Below are 26055 nucleotides of genomic sequence, written 5' to 3' on the forward strand. Positions count from 1 at the left end.
CAAGGCTCCAGCTAACAGCCTGGGTAGGATGTCCAATTCCAGCAAATGCATACAATGTTTTTCTCCCAACATCTCAGGCAAACATAGCAGATTTGCCTCATTGATATTTTAACTCTCCTTGCTTCTTCCTAAAGTTAGCAAAACAATGTAAATAATTCGCTTCAATGTGTGCAAAACAACTAAAATTAAATAAAACACATGTAACTTGGAGCCTCATTTTGTAGTAATAATATTCTAGCCCTGTTCTTTTTTCAAGTTGAGTTCTTACTGCCTTTTGAATTCCTATTTCTACAACAGGACCCAAAAGTCTATAAAAATAAAAATATGAAAAGTCTCAGTGTTTACTTACCCAACATTTGGCAATCCAACAATACCAATTTTCAGTGAGGTGCCAAATCTTCCAATGATTGGGGGTGGTTTAATTCCATCTCCTCCCTTTTTCGGGGGCATCTACAATGTCAAAACAAACTTTTTAAAGGCCCCTACAAACAAAATACTTCACTGTATATAGAATATATTACTTGGTAATAGACAATAAAACATACTGTATATACCAATCCACAACTAAAATAAGAGCAAAATCCATTCTGTTTTCAACAGAAGGAGGAGGGGCTCTGTAAATATATTAGATTCTAATGTTTGTCAAAGAGTCACTTCTGACTAGTCCCAGAAAGACTGTGGCAGCAGGAATCAAAGGTAAACATAAAACTTAGTTCCAATCTTCCATCCTGGCTGCTGACAACCACCATCTTAGCCTGTCATATTATAGGAAGGAAGGAAAGCACTCGGAAGCAGGGGCAGAGACCCAAGTCAAAGAAAACCCATCTGGAAACGCCAGCAACCAAGCCACCTGTCACCAACCACTCCTCCATCACCCGGGCCCTGCCCTTTCACCTTGTTTCCCACAATGGTCACGGCTAGGCTTGGAGGTCCTCCTAAGCCAGACCTTCCTACTATGACTGCAGGTATGGCTAGTCAGTCCTTATAAAAATCAGTCTTCAAAACCCACCTTTACCCACACTGGCTGCTTCTCAGGCGCTCACCTCACCCCCTTTTAAATTCCAACCCTGAGCTCCAAGCACGCTTAAAAGCAAGGGCCCTACCAATAGGCTATACAGTCCCATTCCAAATACTTTCAACTTTCTGATAGCCTGTCTCTGCTTGCTCGTCCTGGCTCCAAGGTCCTCTGGGCAAAATTGGATCCCACTTTTAACACCGCAATAGGAACGGACGAGAACGGCAACCTCGCGTCTCAGAAGCTGGAAACTAAAACTGTCCCTGTCTTCTGGCTGGCTTGTACCTCCTAGGGGCCCCCGCTCCTCAAGTGCTATTCCAACCTGTAATCCCAGATGGAGAGGCCAAAGATCTGCCTTCTTAGGGTCTTGACACCTGTTCCGGGCCCAGCTCCAGGCCTCCAATGAACAGCTGCATGGGGAGAGCAGGTCCAGTGCTGTGGCCTACGAGGGGTGGCCTGCGGCGCAGCGGACCAGGACCCCCACACACCACCTTTCCCCTCCTGGCGTCCCGCCCTGAGGCAAAGCTGTCCCCAGACTGCGGCGAGGGCCGATCTCGTGGCCGCGCGGCCTAGTCCCAGGGCGCCTCATTCATCCACATGCCCCATGCCGTCCGCTGCCCTCAGTCCATCCCGGCGACCCGGCTCCGGCCTGGCGCCAGCCTCCGAGCCACTAGCCTGGGCGCCCGTGGACTCCCACAGGAACTCACCGTGCAATGGGTTGACGATCACGCCGGGTACCGGGCTGCAAAACCAGTGTAGCCGGCAACCTGAAGTGGGGAGGAAGGCGGAGAGAGCGCAAGCCCGGCCCTCCGCCGAGCTGCACGCACGACGGCGGAGGCGACGGAACGGGCGGGCCGGGGCGGCACCTGTGCGCAGGCCACGCCCCACACGGGCCACGCCCATTGGCCCGGACGCCGGACCTCCGAGTGGGCGGGGCCTGCGAGGGGGCGGACACTTAGCTGCGGCGCTAACGCTTCCGCGTCTCAACACGTGGTCTCCAGCAAAGCCTCGGCGTTTCCTTCCGCTCGGCTGCTCCCGCTCCTTCATCCGTTCCACCTTGGATTCCCGTTGGCCCTGACCGGCTGAGCCGAGATCCGCCTTCCGCCACGGCGCAGCCCGCCTCCCTTTTCCAGTAACTTCTTTCAGACGGGCTGACGGTGAGAGGCCGTTCAACTTTGTTCCAGAAAAAATGGACCGAGGAAAACTTAGGATCCGAGGCGCCCCTAGCAACCACAGAAGTACAGAAAACATTTAAAGAACCGCCATACCCTTCCCTGCTGCCACAGGCACATCCCTTTTCTCAAGGTAGTCAAAAACAGAGGCCTTTGGAATTTGCATAACCTGCGGGTTATGAGACTATTGCGATCCATCTGACGAGGTTATTGGGGGGGATAAAATAATATATATAAAGTCTCCACAGCTGCCGGCTACACTATGAACTCCTCTGGAAAAAGTAGTTTTTAATTAGGTTTTCTTCAGTGACCTTCAAGTATTTGTTGCCTTGAATGTCCAAAAATTACAATAATTTTTTCAAGCATACCACCTGCAAATAAAGGATGTGAGTTTATAATAAAGTTGCGTTAAGGTTTTTCTGTCACCCTCTGAGAGAGATCTGAGGAAAGTACTAGAGCTTTTGTGAAAAATGTCAAAGACACAGACAACTTGTCTTTAGTTTTATTGTTGTTGAAAGATTGTTAACTGCGGTCCTGTCCTCACTTTACACAGTTATTACTATACACTCAATCTAGTACCCTTGTCAGCAAACCAAGTATTCGTAAAATAGATGTCAGGGGAAACCAGTACTAGTACATCACTGTAACTTGTATGAATAGCCCAGAGTCCTTCCTCAATAAGAGCTTATTGCTCTTTAGTAATGAAACTCTCTGACTGGGCTCACGGTGCTACTTACGAAAACAGAAACCGCAGAAAAAGGAAGGAAGGAAGAAGAAAGAGAAAGAAAACCACTCAAGAATCCCAAATAGCCCCTCACTCCCAGCAACCAGCCACTCGAATACTAACTGAAAATTTCCCCCAGTGTGGAGTAGTGGAATCAGCTTCAACTTATCACTGTCTTTTAGCCAAATCTAGCTACTTCTCCCATCTCCAATCTACCCATTCCCTTCAATTCACACCATCAAATCCTTGAGTCAATTACTCTTCTCTTTGTCGCTGTATCTTGCCTCAGCCGGATTAGCTGACTTTAAAGTGCCTTCACAAAGCAGGTCACATAAGTAGACCCACAGTGATCCTGGCAGCTGCTGCTATTAACACTGGCCCACTACACCGGGGTCCTCAACCTGAGGGTCTCAACCTTCTGAGGGCCAGGTGACCCTTCCAGAGTGCTCACATCGATATTCTGCATAATTTACATTACAATTTGTAACGGGAGAAAGATTACCATTATGAAGTAGCAACGAAATAATTTTATGGCTGGTGACCACCACAACACGAGGAACTGTATAAAACGGTCACAGCGTTAGGAAGGTTACGTAGCGTTATAATAACTGGACCCCGTTTCCAACCTACAGCGGAAGAGTCGGGGGTCAACTTTTATTCACAGGAAATGCCTAATTTGCCTAATTTTGATAGTTTTCCTAAGGGCCCAACTGAAGCAGCCAGGTAGATAGGAGTCAGAGCGTCCCTAGGTGTGACCTCCCTGTCATAAAGCAGACAGTTTTGAGAGACTACTCGAATGGGTATCTGCAGTTTTACACATGAAGGAGTCAGTGAAATAAGCAGTGGTCGGAGGGAAAACTAGTGTGACTTTGCCTGTCAGGGGGGGCTACTTCTGGAACCATCTGCACAGAGTAAAGTACAGCACCTCTTGGACTTAGAAAATTTCACCCCTAGTTTTCATAATGGTGATGCTGGCCCAAACTGGAATCAGATCCCTAAGCTCAGCTCATGCAGCAGGTCACATTACCGGCAACAAAGAATAAAACAGCACAAGACTGCACTGCTTTCTTCAGAATGGCATGATTTAAAACTCGGGGGTTACTTATTTCTGGAACTTTCCATTTAATATTCTTAACACTGTAATTGGGCATGGCTAGATAAACCCATAGGAAGTAAAACCACAGATAGGGGGTTGGGGCTATTGTACGGCAATCAAGATGTCCCATTTTAGGGGTGTAATGGTTCCGTGGTTAAGAGAACTGGCTGCTCTTCCAGAGGACCCAGGTTCAATCCCAGCGCCCATCTGGCAACTCTCAACTGTGACAGTCCCAGAGGATCTGATGCCTTCTCTGGCCTCTGAGGGCACCAGGTAGCCGCAAGGAGCACAGACATCAGAGAAAACACCCTTACGCATAAATACAAAACAAAGGGGGGGGGGGCAAAAACTTTCCATTTTAGGAAATGTATGTGTATTTTTAGGTAGATATGAGACAGTGTGTATGTGTGCGTGTGCATGTGGAAGCCAAAGGTCAGCCTCTGGCATCATTCCTCGGAAGCTGGCCACATCTCCCACCGGGATAACTGAGACCTAGGGCTCACACCCAAGGCAAGGCTGGCTAACCAGTGAATCCGGCAGTCTTCCCGTCTCCACTTTCCCAGCACACAGCCTCCACCCCTGGCTTTTTGTATGGGTGCTGAGGATCAAACTAAGCCTCCCTCATGCTTGCACAGACTGCCTTGTACCAGCTAGGGCACCTCCCAACCAGTATTTTTAAAGACAATCTTACTGTTTAGACCAGGCTGGGCTCAAACTCATAGTCCACCTGCCTCGGCTTCCTGAGTGTTGGCATTACAGGTAAATAACACCACATCTGCATAGGTTGCCCTACTTTCAAAGGCTCATCTCAGAGTCCCCTAAGGTTGTGATTGATCACTGTGATGATACCTATATATCCCAGGCTCCTACATTCTGAAAAGGCTTTATTCCTCTCAAGCCTTCCATTTTGTAGCATGTGGACCTTCAGGCCATAATTTATCGCACCAGGGACAGCAAACCCAAATCAAGAACAAATCAAGATTCTCTTTCTTTCTAGAAGTCATGGTAACAAATGCTATCGGCTGCTTAAAGGAGAACATGAAACCAGAGAGCGAAGGTTTATGTTAGGCATTTTTTTTTTTTTTGACAGAGGGCCATTTTAAAGAAAGAAAGGACAGAAATGGGGCAAGTAATCATAAGCTGGTCCTGGAAATTGAGAGAGGAAAGAGCAATCACAAGTTCTAAGTGTCCAATTTCAAATGGCTAATCCATCTAATGGCCTGTTTACTTTTTAACCTCAGACTCTCTGATAACCTTGCTTTCTACCAAGAACTTCCATTTTCTGTTTAAATTGGTTTACAGTGGATTTCTAATAGCCAAGCAATACTTGCAGGGGCCAAAGCAGAAAAGAACTTATACCCTCCTGAGAACGATTATAATTATAATGTATGTTGACGGGACAGTGTTCCTCTGTTCCTCTCCGCCATAGTTTTAAATGATACAACAGTTCCCCCAGAGTGCTCCACATAACTGTGATTCTCTAAGAAGCTCTGCTGGAAACGGTAGAGGGATACAGGGTCAGATGAGTTCCAGAAACACTAAATAATCTTTTTGGGCATCTAATGTAATACATTAGATAAGGGTTAGGCTTTTGTTACGTTGTTTAGGGGTTTGATATAAAAACACTTCCTTTTTTCATGTATTCACCTTAAGTATTTGACGGTGTTGCCTATATCTATATCTATATCTATGCACCGTATGCATGCCTAGTGCCCAGAGAGGCCAGAAGAGAGTGTTAGATACCCTGGACTTGAGTTTTATGGATGGTTGTAGGCTGGCATGTGGGTACTGGGAATGGAACCTCTGGCTCACTGCAAGAGCTCTTAACTACTGAACTGTCTGTCCAGCCCCATAAAAACACCTGTTAAATCTCAAGAGCTGACAAGATGGCTCAGTAGGTAAAGACACTGCCAAGCCTGACCACCTGAGTTTGAACCTCAGGATCCACATAGTAGAAGGAGAAAACAGGCTCCCATGAGTTGTCCTGTGGCCTCCATACACATATACACATAGGACATATATGTAGGCACCCCAAAATAATAAACATCAAAGTGGGATGGTGCATGACTATAATCCCAGCACTTGGAAGGAAGAGGTAGAGGGATCCCTGTGAATTCATGGTTAGCTTTGTCTGATCAGTCCGTTCTAGGCACGTATTCAGTGAGACCCTGCCTCAGAAAAAGGGAGAAAGAGCAGGAAGGAAGGAAGGAAGGAAGGAAGGAAGGAAGGAAGGGAGGGGAAGAAGAAGAAGAGAAAGAAGAAGAGGAGGAGGAAGAAGAGGAGGAGGAGGAGCAGAAGGAGGAGGAAGAGGAGAGAGAGAGAGAGAGAGAGAGAGAGAGAAACTAGAAGAAACAACATTCAGGGAATTTTAGTTGAAAAAGCCATTCTGAAAATGCTCTATGGCTCCCAATCTATAACAGTTTGGAAAAGCACAAACTGAGAAGGGTGGAGGGATCTATGGCCTCGGAGGACTTGATGGAGAGAGGAAGGAGTCACTGGGCACAGAGGGCTTTAGAACAATGAAATGACTTTGCATAACACAATAATGCTTAATAACTCCACACACCTGTCCTAATCCAAGGATTCACAGCCTCAAAGAAACCTCTAGGGCCTATGGACTTTGCGGGGGAGGTATGGGCCAGGCTCATCAGCTGTCAGCAGGTACACTGTTCCAACAGGAGTCCTTGCTTAGGGGGGAGTGGTGGGCTGTGAGAAATCTCTGTACCTTCCCCTTCATTTTCCTGTGAGGCTAAGACCACTCTTTAAAAACAGAATAGAATAAAAACACCTACTGAAAAAGAACTCTGTGTTCTTCTTACAGGATCAAAAGATTAATTCAAATATTTCACGTATAAACATCCACTGCAAAGGAAATGTTTGGCTAGGATTTCTTTCCTTTAATCAGGGCCATTTCAGTTCGGTCAATGTGATTATTAACTGCTGGAAGACCTATCGCTGGCTTCAGCATTCAAAGACAGACAAGAGCTTGTTACTAAGGGACCCTCATTGGTGACTTGATGGGGATTATCTTAATTGAGGCAGTGATTAATTTTTCTTTCAGGGAACAGCTTCTGCAGGGAATCTTGGATGAATTGCTGTGAAATCATTGGTAGAAAATTAAGTGATGCATGTAACAGGAAGATGAGATCGTGAACTGTTTCCTCTCACTTCTTCTGCCTTTTAACTTCAGTTCTTAACACAAACTTGAACAAAACTGTTTTCTAATGACGCTTATAAAGTAAGACAAAGAACATTGCCTTACAAAGTATCATAAGACAGTGCTAAAATAAAATAAAATAAAACAAACTGTTTATCAAGTTAATGATTTAACCACACAAAAATAATTTGGGGGGAATTTTTTTTTATAACATAAGACTTTGACTATTTTTAGAAATATATATGCTACTGGCAAAAAGGCAAATTTTAAACATTTTAATAGTCCCATATTAAAAAATGTTGGTATCATTTTGAAACTTCTATGAATATTATAGAGTAAATTATGTTAACATGTTTAAATAAAAGCTATAGATAGAAAAACAAAGAAGGGGCTAGTGAGCTGGTTCAGCTAGGAAAGATGCTTGCCACCAAGCTAACCACCCGGGTTCAATCCCCAGAATTCACATAGTAGAAGGAAAGACCCAAACCCCCATGTTGTCATCTGATTTCCCCATGTATACAGAGGTGTACACACAGAGAGAAAGAGAGACTGAGAGAGAGAGAGAGAAATGAAATGTACTAAAACCAAAAATAGCTGGGTATGGTGGCACAGGTCTTTAATCCCAACACTCAGGAGGCAGAGGCAGGCAGATCTTTGTGAGCTCCAGGCCAGTTAAAGTCACATGTAACAAAGTTACAAAGCTACCTGTCTCAAACAAACAAAAGAAGCAAAAATTTTGTAAGACTATTTCCAGTAAAAATAAATAAATAAATAAATGCACAGTGACAACCTGGTATCAACTAATAGACACACAACAATTATGCCATCTTTAAGATTGCTGATTCCCGTCTGGCAGTGGCACAGGCCTTTAATTCCAGCACTCGGGAGGCAGAGGCAGGCTAATTTCTGTGAGTGTGAGGCCAACCTGATCTACAGGGTAAGTCCCAGGATAGTCTGAGCTACGTAATATAGATCCTGTCAATAAATAAATAAATTATTTTTTTTAAATCTGAGAATTCTTTGTCTGGGGTAAGAAATGTCTCAAATGACCTGGACATCATGTACCTAATGGGGAAATGGGAGCTCGAGGCTTTGGTCACATCTCAGCCGCAGCCACTAAGCCGGAAAGTGAATACTAGTACGCAGCCTGAAGTCCATCAGTAGGAGTGGGCTTTGAGCTTTAAAAGTCACGCGCCACTCTGAATTTTCCTCCTGCTCAGGGTTCAGGATATGAGCTATCAGCCCATGGCTCCTGCCACCAAGTCTTCACTCTGCCACTGTGGACTCGTTGGCCACGGCATAAGAAGGTAACTAAATACACTATCCAAAGTCCACGTGAAACGAAAAATGTGTTGGTGAAAGAAATTGCACAAGAAGCCACCACTTGCTCTTGGAAATAGTCTTGTGTACTTGGGCTTACATAACGAAGTGTCAAAGGCGGGGTGGCTCAATGACAAAATACAAGAGTCAGAAAAATGACATTAACAAGGCTGGTTTCATCTGAGGCTGCTCCTTGGCATCTAAGTGGCCTTCAATACTGGCCTCGCCCGGTCTTCACTCTGCACGTAGGACCAAATTTCCTCTTCTGATAGGACATAAGCCAGTTTTGATTAATGTCTTCATTTTAAACTGATTGCTTCTTTAAAGACCCTATCTCTAAATACAGACACTGTGGGTTAGCGTGTAAGATAACGGATTTGCGAAGATCCCTCAGTAGGGATAAGCTTCAGGTTCTTACTTTGAAAATAGGAAATTCAAAATCTTGTTCTGTCTGACCCAAGCAAACTGTATTTAGAATCAGTAAATACTAGGAAGCTTTCTTATCAGACATTCTTTGGATCACCAGCCACCAAATAATGACACAGAGACTTATTAATAATTATGGAAGCTTAACCTTTACTTTCGGCTTGTTTCCAACTTGCTCTGAGAATTTAATTAACCCATACTTTTTGATCTGTGTTTGGCCACAGGGCTCAGTTACCTCTTCTCTTTTTTTTTTTTTTTTTTTTTTTTTTTTTTTGGTTTTTCGAGACAGGGTTTCTCTGTGGTTTTGGAGCCTGTCCTGGAACTAGCTCTTGTAGACCAGGCTGGTCTCGAACTCACAGAGATCCGCCTGCCTCTGCCTCCCGAGTGCTGGGATTAAAGGCGTGCGCCACCACCGCCCGGCCCAGTTACCTCTTCTCAATACAGCATGTCTGACTTGCTCAGAGTCTCTGGCATAATTCGCAGTGCCTAGATTCCTCCTCCTCTTTCTCTCTCCCTGGAAATACCACCTATCCTCTCCTGCCCAGCTATTGGCCATCAACTCTTTATTAAATCAGTCAGAAGACACCTTAGGCAAAGATGCGTCATTGTAGCATATACAAATATTCCACAACAAAATAGAGTTAATAGAAGAAACGATGTTAATAAATGTGAAAAAAGTGGTATATTTAGAAGTGTACCATTATGTGAGATAGGCAAAGCTCTAGGTTCAACATCTCCACAAATGAAACAAAACAGTCTGAGAGCAGTAATACATGCCTTTAATCCCATCACTTCGGAGGTAGATGCAGGCGGATCTCTGTGAGTTTCAGACTAGCCTGGTCTACATAAAGAGTTCCAGGAAAACCAGAGCTATGTAATAGAGAGGCCTTGTCAAAAAAAAAAAAAAAAGGGTGTAGCTCCAGTTCCAGAAGAACCTATGTCCTCGTCTGTCTTCTTAGGCCCCCTGGAGGTTTCTAAGACTTGGTTCTTCCCCTCCTGTAAGATCAGAAGTCTTCTCGTTAACTTTCACCTTTAATAGACATTTATTGAAGCTCCTCCATGCCAGGTAGTGTGCTCTGAGAAGAGGGGTAAAGACGGATAAACTGCAGTTCCTTCTCCAGCACTTCTTTAACCTTACGGGAGAAAGAGACAAAGGACCGGTGTGGGAAATGAGCCTTATAACATCCACAAACAGAATGCAGTTTGGCACCAGAGTGCAAAGAACTGGACCCTGGAGAGGCAAAGCCATACTAAGATGCAGTTACCTGAGACGGCTGAAGAAAGCCTCGGGGAAATGCCAGGATACAGGTTCCTCACAAGGCATAGCTTCGTGTGGCAAGGGCAGAGTATGGGGTGCCCACGGCCAGTGGACAGAAGCAAGGTCCTGAACGGACCTGCCTGCCAGAATCTTCCCTTCACAGCCATCCCCACCGCTCCTGGTAACATATTCAGTTCAGGCATAACAAAGTTTTAACTGACTGAAAAGAGAACCACAAAGCAGGCCAAAGTGTGATAGCTTAGAGCAGGAGGATAAAAAGATCTGATTTGCTTCCAAACAATTGTTCACATTTGTATAAAACTATTCTTCCAAGACAGATAAGAGATCTTTGTATGGAACTGTTAGCTAAATATAACTACCTAATAATCTGTGCATAAACTGGAATGAGCTATCTTGGGAAAGTATAGAATTCTCACTGTTCTTTAGCCATAGATTTCGTCTTCAATATGAGGCTTTGAAGGTCTTTCATGCTGCCTGTTTTTTTTTTTTTATGTTCGCCTTCCGTATTCTTTCCTTAAAAGTGGAGCTTGCAGAAATGTGCCTGTCATGTGCATTTGTCTGTGGCTGTACTTTAAGAGACAAATATCGACTTCAAAGACAGTTTAATGCAATGAATAGTTCTCCACCTGACTAGACAGCACACCCCCAGCCAAAGGATCTCATGAGTAACGAGATTTTCCCATAGAAATAAAAATTCAAATGCATTATCTAAATAAAAAACAAAATGAACTTCCAATTTGTCTTAGTTGGGGTTCCTATGGCTGTGTTGAAACACCACGACTGAAAGCAACTTGGGGCTGAGAGGGTTTATTGTTCTTTGGCTTCTACATCACAATTCATCATAGAGCAGTAGTCAAGGCAGGAGCGGAGGCAGGAGCTCAGGCAGAGGCCATGGAGGAGGGCTGCTTACTGCCTTGCTCCTCATGACTTGCTCAGCTTGTTTCCTTATAGAACCTATACTTCCACATTGAATGGCGGCCAGGCCATAGTTTGCACCTGCCACACAGGAGGGGGTCACCTCCCTAACAAAGGGTCAGGATATGCTAATGTTCTGCTCCCTTCTTTGTAATTTGGAGGATGCCTGAAAAAAAGATGCTAATTTGGCCTATGTGACAGAGCTGGCATACAGAGCAGGAAGATAGAAAGACCTGACAGAGCAGGCATAGGTAGATGTGTGGATGTGACCACAGCCATTCACCTGGTTACCTAGGAAACAGAATGCTAATGAATTTCCCTCTCAGTTTACGTTTTTGGTATAAAGGCTGTTTGGAGAATAAACACTAGAAATTTTCAGGATGTGAGCTCAGGATTTCATGGGGGAATCACTGAAAACCTCCCTCCCGATAAAACCATGTGAGTTGTGTCTTTAATCCCATGCCTCCCTTCTGGTCCGGAAAAATAATTTAGGGTCCGGGATGGCACTAGACCATGACACAGCAGTCCAGGGGTGGCACTGCCCACAGCAAGCCTGGCCCTCCCACGTCAATTGTCAATCAAGAAAATATCCTGCAGACTTGCTGGGAGACCAGTCTTATTGAGGCCTTTTCTCCACTAAGATTTCTTCCTCACAGATGACTCTACCTTATGTCAAATTGGCATATAAACTAGCCAGCACACTATTATTGGGATTATTCAGGCACAAAGAAGAAATTAAGACCAATAAAAGTCGTGAGATTTGGGAAGGTAAGGATTTGGATATATATATTTAAATAAAGTATATATATGTACATATACATAAATATATATATAATACCAATATATTTATTATATGGTGGTATATGCAAAATCAGGGTTTATTTCTACTTAAGAATATGTAAGGGTAAAAAAAGAATAGCACTCTTTAAATTTACAGATTGTATTTTTTGCTATGTTAAACTTTTAAGTTTTTCTATGAAAGCATCGGCGAATGTTCTGTTGCACTAGAAAGAACAAAAACATATGCCACTACTAAGCTGCTTAGTGTGGCCCCAGGGGACTCTAGAAGACAGATCCAACATGGGGACTTGACTAACATCTGTTGTCTGTCGTCTGGGGGCCACTTATGAAGGCCCCCGAGTTTCCACTCGGGTGTCTCACACTCTGCTGACCGGCAGCATTTCAAGAACAAGAGAAAACAGACGCTGTCGTCGCTCTTGTCGGCTGGAAGTCCTAGACTACAATTTTGTCCACGTTCTTTGGGTCAGTCAACTAGAATCAAGGAAGGGAAGTAGGTTTCATCTCTTGGATCTGAACAGGAGGAATTTTATGTCAGCAGACGAAGTATTTGGACTGATCTCCAGAAACTCGCCCTTGGAACCTACCCTCAGGTCACAACAGTGCACAGCCCTCCGATGTGAAAAATACACTCACCCTTCTCAAACCCCTTGACGTCTCTGACAATTATGGCATCTACTCGAATTCCGGATTGATCTAAACCAGACAAGGAGTGGGTATGCCTCTTGCAGCATGTTCTCTGGAGCATCAGCCTGAGTGTAAGGACCACGATCTGAAGGACTGACTCTCTGCCGCACCTGCAATAACAGGTACAGGGATGGAAGGGGAACAAGGTATCCACGCTGACATTTCCAAAAAGAAAGACAATTATCCGATCCAACGACACTGTCCTAGTGTCCCCTTTATAGTCTCCTTCTGGCTATTCTAACCTCTCCTTTCCAGCCGGTCTCCACACCAGTGCACATGGCTTAGGTTTATGTTACAGCAACCCCCGAGGTGAAGCTGGTTTCTGTTTTGTTATCTATTGCTATGGAAAACCCCAGAGTTATGGTGACTTAAACATGGCGGCATCTTTACCTCTTCTCTTGATTCTATGGCCTGTCAAGGGTTTACCTGAGTGGTTCTTCTGTCTTGTTTGGGGTCTCTTATGTAGCTGCAATTATAGAAATCAGGTTGTGTTATGGAGTAAATGTTTATTTCTGCCCAAATGCAAATGTCTAAAAGTCTAAATAATACCCCCTCAGTATGGTAGTATTATAAGTTATGACCTTTGGAAAGTGACTGCATCATGAAGATCAATAGAAGTAGTGCTTTTATAAAAGAGATCCCAGGCCTCAGTAAAGTACTTGCTCTACAGCCTTAAAGATCTGAGTTCAAATCCCCAGAACCCATGTAAAAAGCCATGTTCACCTTTAATACTAGAAAGAAGGACACAGACAGGAGGACCCCTAGGAGTAGCTGGTCAGAGTTCAACAATAGACCCTGTCTCTAAAAGAAGGATAGAGAGTGATTGAGGAAACAATACTGACTCCTGACCTAGACACACGAGAGAGAGAGAGAGAGAGAGAGAGAGAGAGAGAGAGAGAGAGAGAGAAACATGTGAACCAGGAACATAAGCAATCTGAAAGGCCAATTTTAGAGACGATGTTTTGCAAAAGTTAAGTCTAGAGTTCCCTAGTTTGGGGTAAATTAAAAGAGTGAGTGTTCTGGGCTCTTTTCACGAAGCACAGATTTATAATGAAGAACCATGTCTCACAATTCTGGAGACTAAAACACCAGAGATTTGGAAACCCAGGGAAACTGTTAAAGTCCTGAGGACCAGAGCGCTGATGGTATAAGTCCCAGTCAGAGCAGAAGACTGGTGTCAAGCCCACCAGGCAGAATCATTCTGTCTTCCACCTTTTTGTTCTGCATATGGCGATACCACTGTTCATTTTCAATCATTCACCAATTGCCAGATAACTGGATTGCTTTTCCCTTTCGAGTCATTCGAAGTCCACGAATATTTATTTACAGCTTTATTCAATTTAAACTAAGGGTTCTGTAGAATGTCTTGAATAAGATGAATGTGTTTTGTTCTGGTAGGGTTTGTGCGTTGTCTTCTTCCAGTTTTTGTTTTAAGATTGGAGTCTGTATTTCAGAGAAGAAAACCGTCTAAGGGAAAACTTATTTCTGGAGGGAGAAATTAGGGCAGTAATGTATACTTAGATAGTGTGAAGTCAGAAATTACAGGACCACTGTATTAATCACACCCACAACCCCAGGAGGAGGGTGACAAGAACATAAAAGAGAATTCATGCTGTTTTTCAGAGGCAAGGGAATTTATATAACAAAACTTAAGTAAAAGTTCTCTTATTTCAAGATTTATGGGATGTATAAGCCAAATAAAATGGCCTTATTATGAAGATTTGTGCGGCAACCACTTCCCTCGCTGGTTATTACCGGGGCGAGAGGTAGAGTCCTCACCTCCCGTGCGGCTTTTGCTCCAACAGTGTTTTTGTTTTTACATATAATTAATGGCCCCCAGATGTGCTCGCTCTCCAGAACCCATCCTCTCACTTTCATCTTCCTCGGGGAACAGAGGTTTTCAATATTTCGCTACGCTTAAAAAGGGCCAAACAATAAAGCCATGTTGACAGAGCTTTTAGGAAATGCTTCCTCTGGGCATAGCACAAATAAATCTCTCCTGTGGAACCCGGCACATGTCTCCTCTCCTTTAGCAATGACTTTCGAGACCTGTCACTACCTCAGACAGTCCTTCCTGGGACATCTGTCACCCACAACCCCCCAAGTCATCTGGACTCTCTTCTGTGCATCCTGAGACTTAAGCCCTCCTGGCTCTTTTCCTCCTTCCTGTGCCTGGTCCTGAATGGTCAGCCACCCCCTCACCCTCTTACAACAGCCTCAGTCTTCGATTCTGACCTTCTCAGTCTCCATCCAAACATGCCAACTGTCCTGTAGCTTTTCCCACGCCGTCCCAAGCCGATAGCTCCTGAGGTTACAAGGTTTTACTTGTACTCAGGAATTACTTTCTCTTCTTTTTTTCTATCAACAGGGCCGGCTCTAAAACTTGGCTGCTCTTGAGTTCCTGACACTGGTCCCTCTCAAGAAGAAGGAAAGAGTAGGGGAAAGCCAATTGGGTTGCTACTTCTTTAGTTCTCTACTGTTTACATATGTGCCTGAATGTTTCTTCCTCAGTTTCCTTTTGCTTTGATTGGGATAAGGTCTCGCTATTTCACTCTGGCTGGCCTGGAACTTGCTATGTAGCCCAGGCTGGCATCGAACTCACAGGAATTTCCCTGTCTCTGGAGGAATCATCACAGCTGGCCACACTTTTAATTTTCCTTTAGGTCTGTTATTAAAGATTGAGTCTGGGCCTCGTTTCTTTATGGGTGTCTTTCTCTGTTTTTATGGTTCTTTAGCTTGCTCCAGGGCTGTCATTGGCGAATATTTTAACATCCAGCTACTGTCCTCTCTACATCAATGCCCTACAAATGTCATCCTTGTTTACAGTCTGAATTTACTATTAACTTCCTAATTAATTTCTATCTCATCAAACATTCCCCTCCTCTACAGTCTAGTCCCTGCCCTGCAGGATACTCAAAAACATGCCTTTGGAAGGGACACTTCTTTTTCTTTCTTTCTTTTTATTTTCTTTTTTGATTTTTCAAGACAGGGTTTCTCTGTGTACTCCTGTCTGTCTTAGAACTTGCCCTGTACACCAGGTTGGCCTCAAACATAAAGATCTGCCTGTCTCTGCCTCAAGTGCTGGGACTAAAGGCATGTGCCATCACCTGATGGGGCATATTTATTGATGTGGGATTCCCCTCTGTATGCTGTGAATATGTTTTATTGTCATTGATTAATAAAGAAGCTGCTTTGACCAATGGCTTAACAGAGTAAAGTCAGGCAGAAAATCCAAACACAGATGTAGAGAGAGAGTAGGCAGAGTTGAGGAGACACCATGTAGCCGCAGAAGGAGAAAGATGCCTTCCCTGAAACCTTACCGGTAAACCACGAGCCTCATGGTAAAATATAAAATAACAGGGATGAGTTATTTTAAGATATAAGAGCTAGCCAATAAGAAGCCTGAGCTAATAGGCCAAGCAGTGTTGTAATTAATGTAGTTTCTGTGTGATTATTTCAAGTCTGGGCAGCCGGGAACAAACAAGCAGTCTCTGCCTACAGTCTAGGACCTCAGTTTTTCCAAGGCCTAATACCTACCTGTATGATGAAATCTTACCTTGCAAGATTAAAACCTCTGAGCACTGGCCCAATTTGGCTTTATTTCTGATCACTTTCGCTACAAGAAACAGTGATCTCATCGGTTCTTTCACGTCTTCTTGGCCCTGCAGACAATGCTCTTCATTGTGCAAATAATTGTGTCTCTCATGCAAAGTCATCTGTTGAAGTCCTAAAACCCCCGGTAGCCGAAAATGTGCATATATTTGGAGAGGGGTCTTTAATTAAGGTAAATCGAGGGCATCGAATGGCTGAGTCCATTTTGTATTGCTATAATACAATATTTAAGGCTAGGTATTTTCTTTTTCTTTTTCTTTTTTTTTTTTGGTTTTTCGAGACAGGGTTTCTCTGTGGACCAGGCTGGTCTCGAACTCACAGAGATCCGCCTGCCTCTGCCTCCCGAGTGCTGGGATTAAAGGAGTGCGCCACCATCGCCCGGCAGGCTAGGTATTTTCTAAAGTGAAAGGGGTTTATGTGGCTCACATTTCTGGTGACTGGGAGGTCCAAATAGTGTGGTAATCCTGGAGATGACACTTGCCACAATATGTCAAAGAGGCAGAAAAGGAACTGGCCATACGCATAAGGAGCCAAGCTGTAGAGTATTTTGTTTGTTTGTTTGTTTGTTTGTTTTTAAAAATAGATGCTCCAAAGGATAAAGTGAAGCACCCCAAAATAAAGACCGCCAACCTTTGCCTGGCCAGTTAGAGTTCTTTCAAGTTTCCCAAAAGCATTTCCCCTAAGATAGCAGTTTCTGCAATAACAATGGAGACAAAATCCTGCTGCCAGCTATCTGAGATCAGCAAAGGAAGAAGGAGGAATTGGTAGCATGAGTCGGTAGCCTTATACGTTAGAGCTGGGAAGTGCAACTCAGGCACACAGAAGAGACTAGCAGTATGTCAGTTCTAGCGCAACGAAGCTTGGAGACAGGGAGCAGCTTGCTTCACAGTTCAAGGAGGGCATCACTCAGTGACATTGTACTTCAAGAACTTTTGGGGGTGACTGGATGGTTGTCGGCTATCTTGTGACTCAGAACTTACATTTTAAAAGAAGTGAGATTTGGCAGACATCAGCTGTAGAATTTAAGAGGTGACATACTTTGCAGGTAGAGGATAACACCTGTAAAAACCCCATCAATAAAAATCAAGGACAGTACAGAGAATTATGGAAGAAGAGGGGCCACAGGTATCAATCCACGGGAAAGTAAATAGCCTCACGGTCATTTCCGCAGCAGTTAAGGAAAACAGCCCCATTGTTGTGCCTGTGGTTACTGCTTTAAGTCACTGTCCTCTAGCTGGGCATAGTGTTATCTCAGGGAAAGAGGAAGAAAGGAAAGAGAGGGGGAGAGAGAGAGGAAGGGAAGGAAAGAAGGGGGGAAGGAAAACAGTACTTGCTATCCTCCTCAGTGTTTATCTAAAGTCTCAGTCTAGTTCCAATGTGGTTTTCTCTGCACTTGATGTTTCTGTCTGTCTTCATCCCATACAAACTGCAGTATCCTGTTAGCATGGATGAGGACAGTCACTTAAGCAATAAAATATTAGTCAAAATCCAAGAAAAGAAGCAACTTTCCTTTCCTTCCCTGAAGGCTCTTTCACCGCAGCGGAGATTACAGGCCCATGAAGCTTCCTTTGCGGTATCTGGTATCATTTCTCTTCTTCTCACCATCAACAGACCTCTTCTCTGGCTGAAGGGGTCTCAGTGATTAAGAGTGGTTTTGCCTCTGGCAGAACATTCAGGTCAGGTGACCCACAAACACCAATAGCTCCAGCTCCCGGGGACTCCTCTGGTCTCCATAGCACCAGAACAAAAATACCTCATACACATAAATGAAAGCAAAATAAATCATTTTTTAAAAGAAATCAAATCTTAAATTCTAATTATTCTTTGGGTACATGAGGATATGGTTGGCTGTGTAGGTACGGAAATTTTTTAAAGCCAGGAATGGTGATGCCTGCTTTAATCCCAGGAGTAGAGGCAGAGGCAAGAGGATCTCTGTGAGTCCAAGGCCAAGCTGGTTTAAGAATGAGTTTCAGGACAGCCAGAGCTACACAGAGAAACCTTATCTCGAAAAGATGGATGGATGGATGATAGATAGATAGATAGGTAGATAGATAGATAGATAGACAGACAGATAAGAAGGCCTCAGTCAGTTCTATTGCTGTTCTTAGGCAGCCTCAGTTCTTTGCCAGGACTACTTAGGTGTCCTTGGGAAATGGCATCTACCTTCCTCAGAGTGAATGGTTCAAGAAACCAAAAATGCAACCTCAGAGTCTTTCATAACCAATTATTTTCTTCATCATAATCTAAATCTAGTCAACATTCCAAGGGAGGAGAATACAGTGAGTTCTCTCTCCTCCCTCTCTCTCTCTCTCTCTCTCTCTCTCTCTCTCTCTCTCTCTTCTTTTCCATTTTGAAACAAGTCTTGCCATGTAACCCCCTGCAGTAGTCACTTGTCCACTGCTGTAATAAAACACCAGGACCAAGGCAATTAACAAAGAGAACATTTCATTGGACTTATGGTTTCAGAGGGTTAGAGTCCACGATGGTGGAGCAAAGACATAGCAGCAGGAACAGCTGAGAGCTCACATCTGGATCCACACACAGGAGACAGAGAGTACATTGAGAATGGCATGAGTCTTTTGAATCCTCAAAGCCTCTCCCCGCCACGACACACATCCTCCTACAAACTGCCTAATCCTTCCCAGACAGTTCCACTACAAAGTATTCAAACCTATGAGTCTATGGGGCCATTCTTATCCAAACCACCATACCAACAACAACCTCAAGCCTGTCTCAGACTCTCAAGTGCTGGTATTACAGGCACGTGCTACCATTTGTAGCTGGGTGCTGCCTCTTGAAGGAAAGCATTCCCGAGAATCTGGGAGCCTGTTTTCAAATCGCCTCAGTGCTAGCATTATTTCCTTCTGGGATTTCACAGAACAAAGCTTTGTGAAAAGCTGTCTTAGTTTAACTACTCCAGAGACGCCCACCCCACCCCACCAGTCTTCTACAGGGCACTAGCAAACAACATGGCCTTACAGGCACTGTTTTGTCTCAGATGTGTTTTGCCTTTCTAACTGCAGACTGGAAATAATCCCCACTCTGCTCTTGTTGGCTTCGGCTCAGCCAGTTGTTAAGTTAGCAGCTCAAGCCCCTGCAACCGTGCATGTTGTAGAGCTGTGGGGCTAGAGAGGAAGCTTGAGGCGGGTGTTCTTTTCCTACATGCAGCAGTAGAAACTGCCATGATATGTTGCTACCCAGGCCATGTTCTTAGAAAACCAGAGGTCAGAACTCCGTATGAACAACAAATGAAGGCCTTATAATATTATAAGGCTCGCCTTATAATAGCAAGTCTATCACAAGAACCCAGACTGTAACATTGGACTAAGGAAACCATACTATTACACATTTACATCTTTAAATTTCGAGCTATCCAGGTACACGAGAGACACCGTTGCACATTGGTAGGAACCCATGACACCTGACACAGTTCACAGAGAATCTGCAACCAGCAACTAGTTTAAGTCCTGGACGCATTGGGCTGTCTCCCAGCCTGCCTTCCCCGACAATCATAAGAGGAGCAAGCGCAATGCAAGGTGAATACAGTCCTCACTTTTCTTCAAATGCCTATTGTCTGTTTTATCAAGGATAGTCAATATAGACACAGCGCAAGCAATTGAGTCTCAATGAAATCTCTTCTTTCCTTTCCTCCCCCTCATCTGCAGACTGTTGACATTGCCTTCATTTCCACACTGATGTTTTTCTTTTACACTGGGGATTTCAGCACTGATGTTGTAATTGCACATCACACAGCTGGCCCTGTTATGATGTTCCTGTCCATGTCCCTTCATTGTCCTGATGGTCCTGCGATCCAATCTACAATCCATTTAAAAGCAAAACATTTCATGGGCTGCTTTCTCGCTCTTTCGGAGAGTTCCGTCTTGGCATCATTAATATTGATGCTGTCTGTCTCCCTGCTTAGTGAAGAAGATTCATTGAATATAATCTTCAGAATGAGCTGTGATTTGTTGCTGTTTTGTGTCAGCTCCGGTACGACTTGTCTCGTTAATGTTGTTTTTCTTTATTTTTACATGGCTGTTCTCTTGCTTGGACAACTGGTGTGCATCGGGTTCTTTATGGAAACGCGATATTGTCTCTGTCTTTCACTGTGATTTCCCATCATTAGGGACCTCTTGAATAAAAATGTCGCCTTTGGTGCTGACAGAGCCTCCATTCCTCCTCTTTTCTTTCTGTGTGATTTTCCATCATCGTGGTCCCTAAATTTCTTGAATAATGTTATACAATGAACAAGTGGACAGAGCAGTTAACGGCTTCATCAGTGTTTCCATGGTCTATCCGTGACTTTGATAGTACGCAGTGCCGCTGCAGAATTAAGTACGTATGTAAAGGAATTTTTGAAATAGATTTCGTGGTCAGCTGGTGACAGTTACTATGGCGCATCAATAATTCACATCCTTGCCCGTAGCATCTGCTTGTTAGAATGCCATTTCCACAGTGGCGGGTGAGAGACTGGCTTTAGTCTGAATGTCTTTGAGGAATGGAAGTGTAAGGTTCTATGTGATTTTTTTCTTCCCTGTAACATTTTCAAAGGTAGCCAAGATTTTTCTTGCCCTAGAGTGCTAAATTGAAAGTTGCATTCATTTTTTTAAAGTGAGGCAAAACCCAAACTTTTCTCACTCTCATTTGAAATTATTATTTTTTGGTTTTTGTTTTTTTAGATTGGGTCTTATTATGTAGCCCTGGCTGACCAGCAACATGCTATTTAGACCAGACTAACCTCAAACTCACAGAGTTTCTGATTCTTGAGTGCTGTAGCTAAAGGCTGTACCATCAAGCTCAGCTTTTGTCTGCATTATTTTTGTTTATTGGGATGAGTAACGTCACTGAATAAAATAGCTCCTTAGTTAAAAGCAGGAGAGGAGACATTATGGGCAACAGACCAGTGTCCATGCCAATAATTACAATTGCCTAAAGTTAAATCAATAAATGTATGAAATGAGAGTGTAAAATTGAAAATATCAGTTGTTCAATCATTGCTATAAAAGTAAGAAGAGAAAGTGATCTTAAAGTAATGCTAAACTTAGACATATAAAAATTATTGCTCATTGTTGGGTAAATCGTCTATCTGCTTCCAGGTCAGAACACTAGCTACCAACAGAAGGACTGACAGTTGCCTCAAGCAGTTTGCTCTTTGAAAATACTGTATAGCCTTTCCAGCGTGGGCCCAGCAGAATGACTCTGGCAAGAACAGTTCACGGTGAGAGGGGCTGCGCTGCCCCCGGCCAGGTGGTGACCGGAGCACACACCTTCAACATTCACAAGTATGTCCACAAAGTGACCTTCAAGAAGCATGCCCCTTAGGCATTCAAAGAAATCTGGAAATTTGTCATGAAGGAGATGAGGACTCCAGATGTGTACATTGATACTAGTCACAATAAAGCCACCTGGGTGAAGAATGTTCCATACTATCCATGTACCTTTATCCAGAAAACATAATGTGGATAAGGACTCACCAAACAACTCTACACATTGGCAACATACATGTCTGTTACCATACTCAAAAATCTAAAGACTATCAATACGGATGAGAGTTAACCTGTTGAAGGTCAAATTAAGTTGCAGAACTACCAAAAAATGCTTTCCATAGATGACCAGAAACTATGGATATTTGTATAAAATTAGTAAGTATCCACAGACAAAAGAATGAAGAGGTAGGCCTACCTCACATTGTATATAAAATGCATTCAAAATAGATCAGTAACCAAAAAAGTGAGTATTTTGGCAAACTTCTATAAATGGACAAAGACCAAAATTGAAAACACAAATAACATTGTCAATGAAGGTCTGGTAGACACAGGTACAGATGTAATAATAATTTCATCAGAATCTTGACAACCAAATTGACCTCTTCAGAATGTAAATGTTCAGTTTTTCGGGATTGGAACTTTATTTCAGGTAAAGCAGAGCATGAGATGGGTCAAATGTATCAGGCCAGAAGGAAAGAGAGGAATAGTAAAATCATATGTGACTAACATAGCAATGAATTTGTGGGGACATTATTTGTTACACCAATGGAATATTCAGATTAACATTCCCCCAATCTTAGAAAGAAACCATAAATTAATGTATGTTTCTGGTAAAAAAATTTTACAAGATATTATAAAGAATAGTCATCAACCATTCAGGTTGCCACAACAGCTGCTGATATTTCAAAGGCACCAGCAACCCTACCTTTAAAATGGTTGACAGACAAACCTGTATGGATTAAGCGATGCCCTTTAACAACAGAGAAACTGCAGGCTTTAGAACAGCTGGTACAGGAGCATTTAGATGCTCAGTATATTGAAGAATCAACCAGCCCTTGGAATTCTCCTGCATTTGTTGTTAAAAAGAAATCTGGAAAATGGGGACTGGTAACGGTTTTAAAAGCTATTAATAAGGAGATTCAGCCAAGGGGCTCTCTACAGTCTGGCATTCCTTTACCTTCTCTATTGCCTAAAGATGGCCTCTTATAGTTCTTAATTTAAAAGGTTGTTTCTTCGTTATACCTTTACAAAAAAAAAAAAAAACAGAGAAAAAAATTGCCTTCACAGCGCCTACTTAAAATAATTCTCAGCCTGCTACGAGATGTCAATAAAAGGTTCTCTCACAGGGAATGTGCGAATATTTTGCAAATCAGTCATTGGACATGATAGGAAGATTTCTCAGTCTATAGTTTACCATTACATGTATAACATTTTACTATCTGATTCAAATGTAGATACTTTAGAATGTTTGAAGAAGTGAAGAGAATTTTGCCTTGTTGTGTATTACAAGTTTCTCCTTAAAAAAAATACAAAGAGGAAACTTTATTAATTGTTTAGGTTATAAAATAGGTTTACAAAAAATTAGACCCCAAAAGGTACAAATTAGGAGAGATCGATTACAAACGCTTAATGACTTCCAAAGATTGCTAGGAGACATTTCCTATATACAGCACACTATTGGGATAGGTCCCGATGATCTGATTAATTTAAACACAACCTTAGATGGTGACAAGGACTTAAATAGTCCCAGGGAATTATCAACTGAGGCTGAGAGAGAATTGGCTTTGATTGAAGAGAAATTACAGAAGGCACATGTGGATCTTGTGGATCTGAATCTTAACTGCATTCTGGCCATATTACACTCCAAACATTATCCTACAGGAATTTTAATGCAGAGGAAGATATTATCTTAGAAAGGATTTTTTTACCATATAAACTGAGCAAAAAATTAAAAGCTTATGTGGAAAAGGTCTCTGAGTTAATTCTAAAAGGAAAAATGTGACTTTGTAAATTAGCAGAAACATACCCAGCAGAAATTATACCTTTACTAATGATAAAATTGACAGATTGTGGAAAGAAAGTGAACCCTGGCAAAGAGCTTGTAGCAATTTTTGGGGGGAGAAATTAACAACTATCCCCAAAGCAAGCAAATTCAACTTAGCTAAATCCTTCCTCACATTGTATGGGGCACACCAATAACTGGAGCCCCTACATTCTATCTGACGCAAAAAAAAAAAAAATCAGGAAAGACAGGTTACAACTCAGAAAATTCAAGTAAAGCAGATCAAAGCCTTTATGATTCTGTCCAACAGTCGGAATTATATGCTATTCTCATGGTACTAAGGGATTTTTAAAGAACTTCTCAATATAGTTACTGATTCATAATATGTATAAAGAGTTGTTTTGCATATTGAAACCACTGAATTCATACCAGATGATACAGAATTGGCTTTATTATTTATTCAGTTATAAGATGCCATCAGGAATAGGAATCATCCCATATACATAACACACATCCGACCACATACAGGTCTGCCAGGTCCTCTAGCACAAGGTAATGCAGAAATTGATCAACTATTGATTGGAAATGTGCTGAAGGCCTCAGAATTTCACAAAAAACATCATTCAATATCAAAAGTTTTTTTTTTAAAAAAAAGACTTTTCCATCACATGGCAACAAGCCAAGAAAATTATAAGGATATGTCCTACTTGTTCTTTGTACAATCAAACACTACTACTTGCAGGAAGTAATCCAAAGTGTACTCAAAGGAATAAAATCTCGCAGATGGATGTGCTCCATTTTGTGGAATTTAGAAAACTAAAATATGTACATCACATCACTGATACCTATTCAGGTTTTTGATGGGCAACTGCTTTGAGTTAGGAAATGGTTGATTCAGTAATCACACATTTGCTAGAAGTTATGATCATCACGGGTATAGCTGCACAAATAAAGACAGACAATGTTCCAGCGTATGTCCCTAAGAAAATGAAATGGTTTCTGCTTATTATAATATAAAGCATATTACAGGTATACCACACAATCCTTCAGGGCAGGCAGTTATAGAAAGATCAAATCGAACCCTAAAGGATATGTTAAATAAACAGAAAGGGGTGATAAATACTGCATAATGCTTTATTAACTTTGTTTGCGACTAGTGTACTATAATATTTTAACAGCTTGGTAGTATTCCACTATGTGGCTATCCCATGTTTTGTTTATTTGTTTCTCAGTTGATGGACATAAAGTTTGTTTCCCCCTTTTGGTGCTTTTAAGTATTGGTGCTGTGGGAACATTCAAGAGTCACAAGTTTCCATGTGGAAATATGTTTCCAATTCTCTTAGAAATCTACTTAGGAATGGGGTTACATCCCTACCATCAGTGTATAAGGATCCCAGTTTCTCCGCGTTGTCCATATTGTTCCCAACAGTGACACTTGATTTGTTTGTTTGTTGTTTGTCTTGAGGCAGGCTCTCACTGTGTAGCCCTGACTTGGAACTGACTGTGTAGACCAGGCTGGCCTCAAACTCACAGAGATCCTCCTGCCTCTGCTTCCTGAGCTCTGGAATTAAGTGTGCACCACCATGCCTGGCTTGTTTTCTTTCTTCGTTCTAGCTTTTCTGGTAGTTATGAAGCTACATCTCATTATGCTTTGATTTCTAATATTCTAAGATTTATTTTCTTTATGTGTACAGGTATTTTGCTTTCATGTATATCTGTATACCATGTTTGTGCCTGAATACCTTGAGGCTAGAAGGGACTGTTAGATCCCTGAAACTGGAGATACAGGTGATTATGAGCTGCCACGTAGGTGTTGGTAATTGAACCTGGGTCCTCTGGAAGAGCAGCCAACGCACTTAACCACTGAGCCATCACTCCAGTCCTAATTTGTACTATCTATCTGTCTGTCTGTCTGTCCGTCTATCCATCTGTCCGTCTATCCGTCTCTCCGTCTCTCCATCTCTCCATCTATCCATCTATCCATCTATCTAACTACTGAGGCAGGGTTTCTCTCTGTAGTCCTAGCTGCCCTGGAACTGGCTCCGTAGACCAGGCTGACCTCAAACTCACAGAGATCTGCCTACCTCTGCTTCCAGAGTGCTGGGATTAAAGGCATGTGCCACCACCGCCCAGCCTTAATTGTAGACTTTAAGGTTCTATTTTATGATGTTTTCTTTGGATCCTAAAACATAATGAGTCTTGTTTCAGAAAAGAAGAAACAAATGCTGGAGGAGGAGGCAGTGGTGGCAGCAGCCTTTGTCAAGCAACTGTTTGGAGGAGTAAATGCTCCTCTGATTTGGACCAGAACCTTTTAACTGGAGAATTGCACAAGTGATTGCTCAGACCTGGGATGGGTTGGTAGAATTGTACCCAGAGTATAAGTCCAGATCGTAGGCGCATTTGCACTGTCCCTATATGGGAAAACGCCCCTGAAAGTCTGAATACACACACACACACACACACACACACACCTTCCTTGAAGGCCTTCTCAATGGGGTACTACCATGAATCTCGGACTGACCTGGAACTCAGTATGTAGCCCAGGCTAGCCTCCAGTTCACTTTAACCTGCTTTTCAGGTATTAC

At 42.8% G+C, this 26055-nt stretch overlaps 1 protein-coding gene across 1 annotated transcript in view; it reads right to left on the minus strand.

Annotated features, from left to right (window-relative positions):
• The window catches only part of LOC121439283 (obg-like ATPase 1), a 123905-nt gene extending 122036 nt beyond the window's left edge, over positions 1 to 1869 (minus strand). Inside the window, exons 1-2 of the mRNA XM_041639757.1 lie at positions 1723 to 1869; positions 350 to 450 (exon numbers count right to left, since the gene is read on the minus strand). Coding sequence (XP_041495691.1) covers positions 350 to 450 — 101 coding nt within the window. The 5' untranslated portion in view covers positions 1723 to 1869. The remainder of the gene's footprint in view (positions 1 to 349; positions 451 to 1722) is intronic.
• Between the last annotated feature and the right edge of the window lie 24186 nt (positions 1870 to 26055).

The sequence above is a fragment of the Microtus oregoni genome, unplaced genomic scaffold, assembly GCF_018167655.1.
Source record: "Microtus oregoni isolate MIOR12 unplaced genomic scaffold, Mior012 000060F_ref0000265, whole genome shotgun sequence".
In the NCBI taxonomy this organism is placed as follows: Eukaryota; Metazoa; Chordata; class Mammalia; order Rodentia; family Cricetidae; genus Microtus; species Microtus oregoni.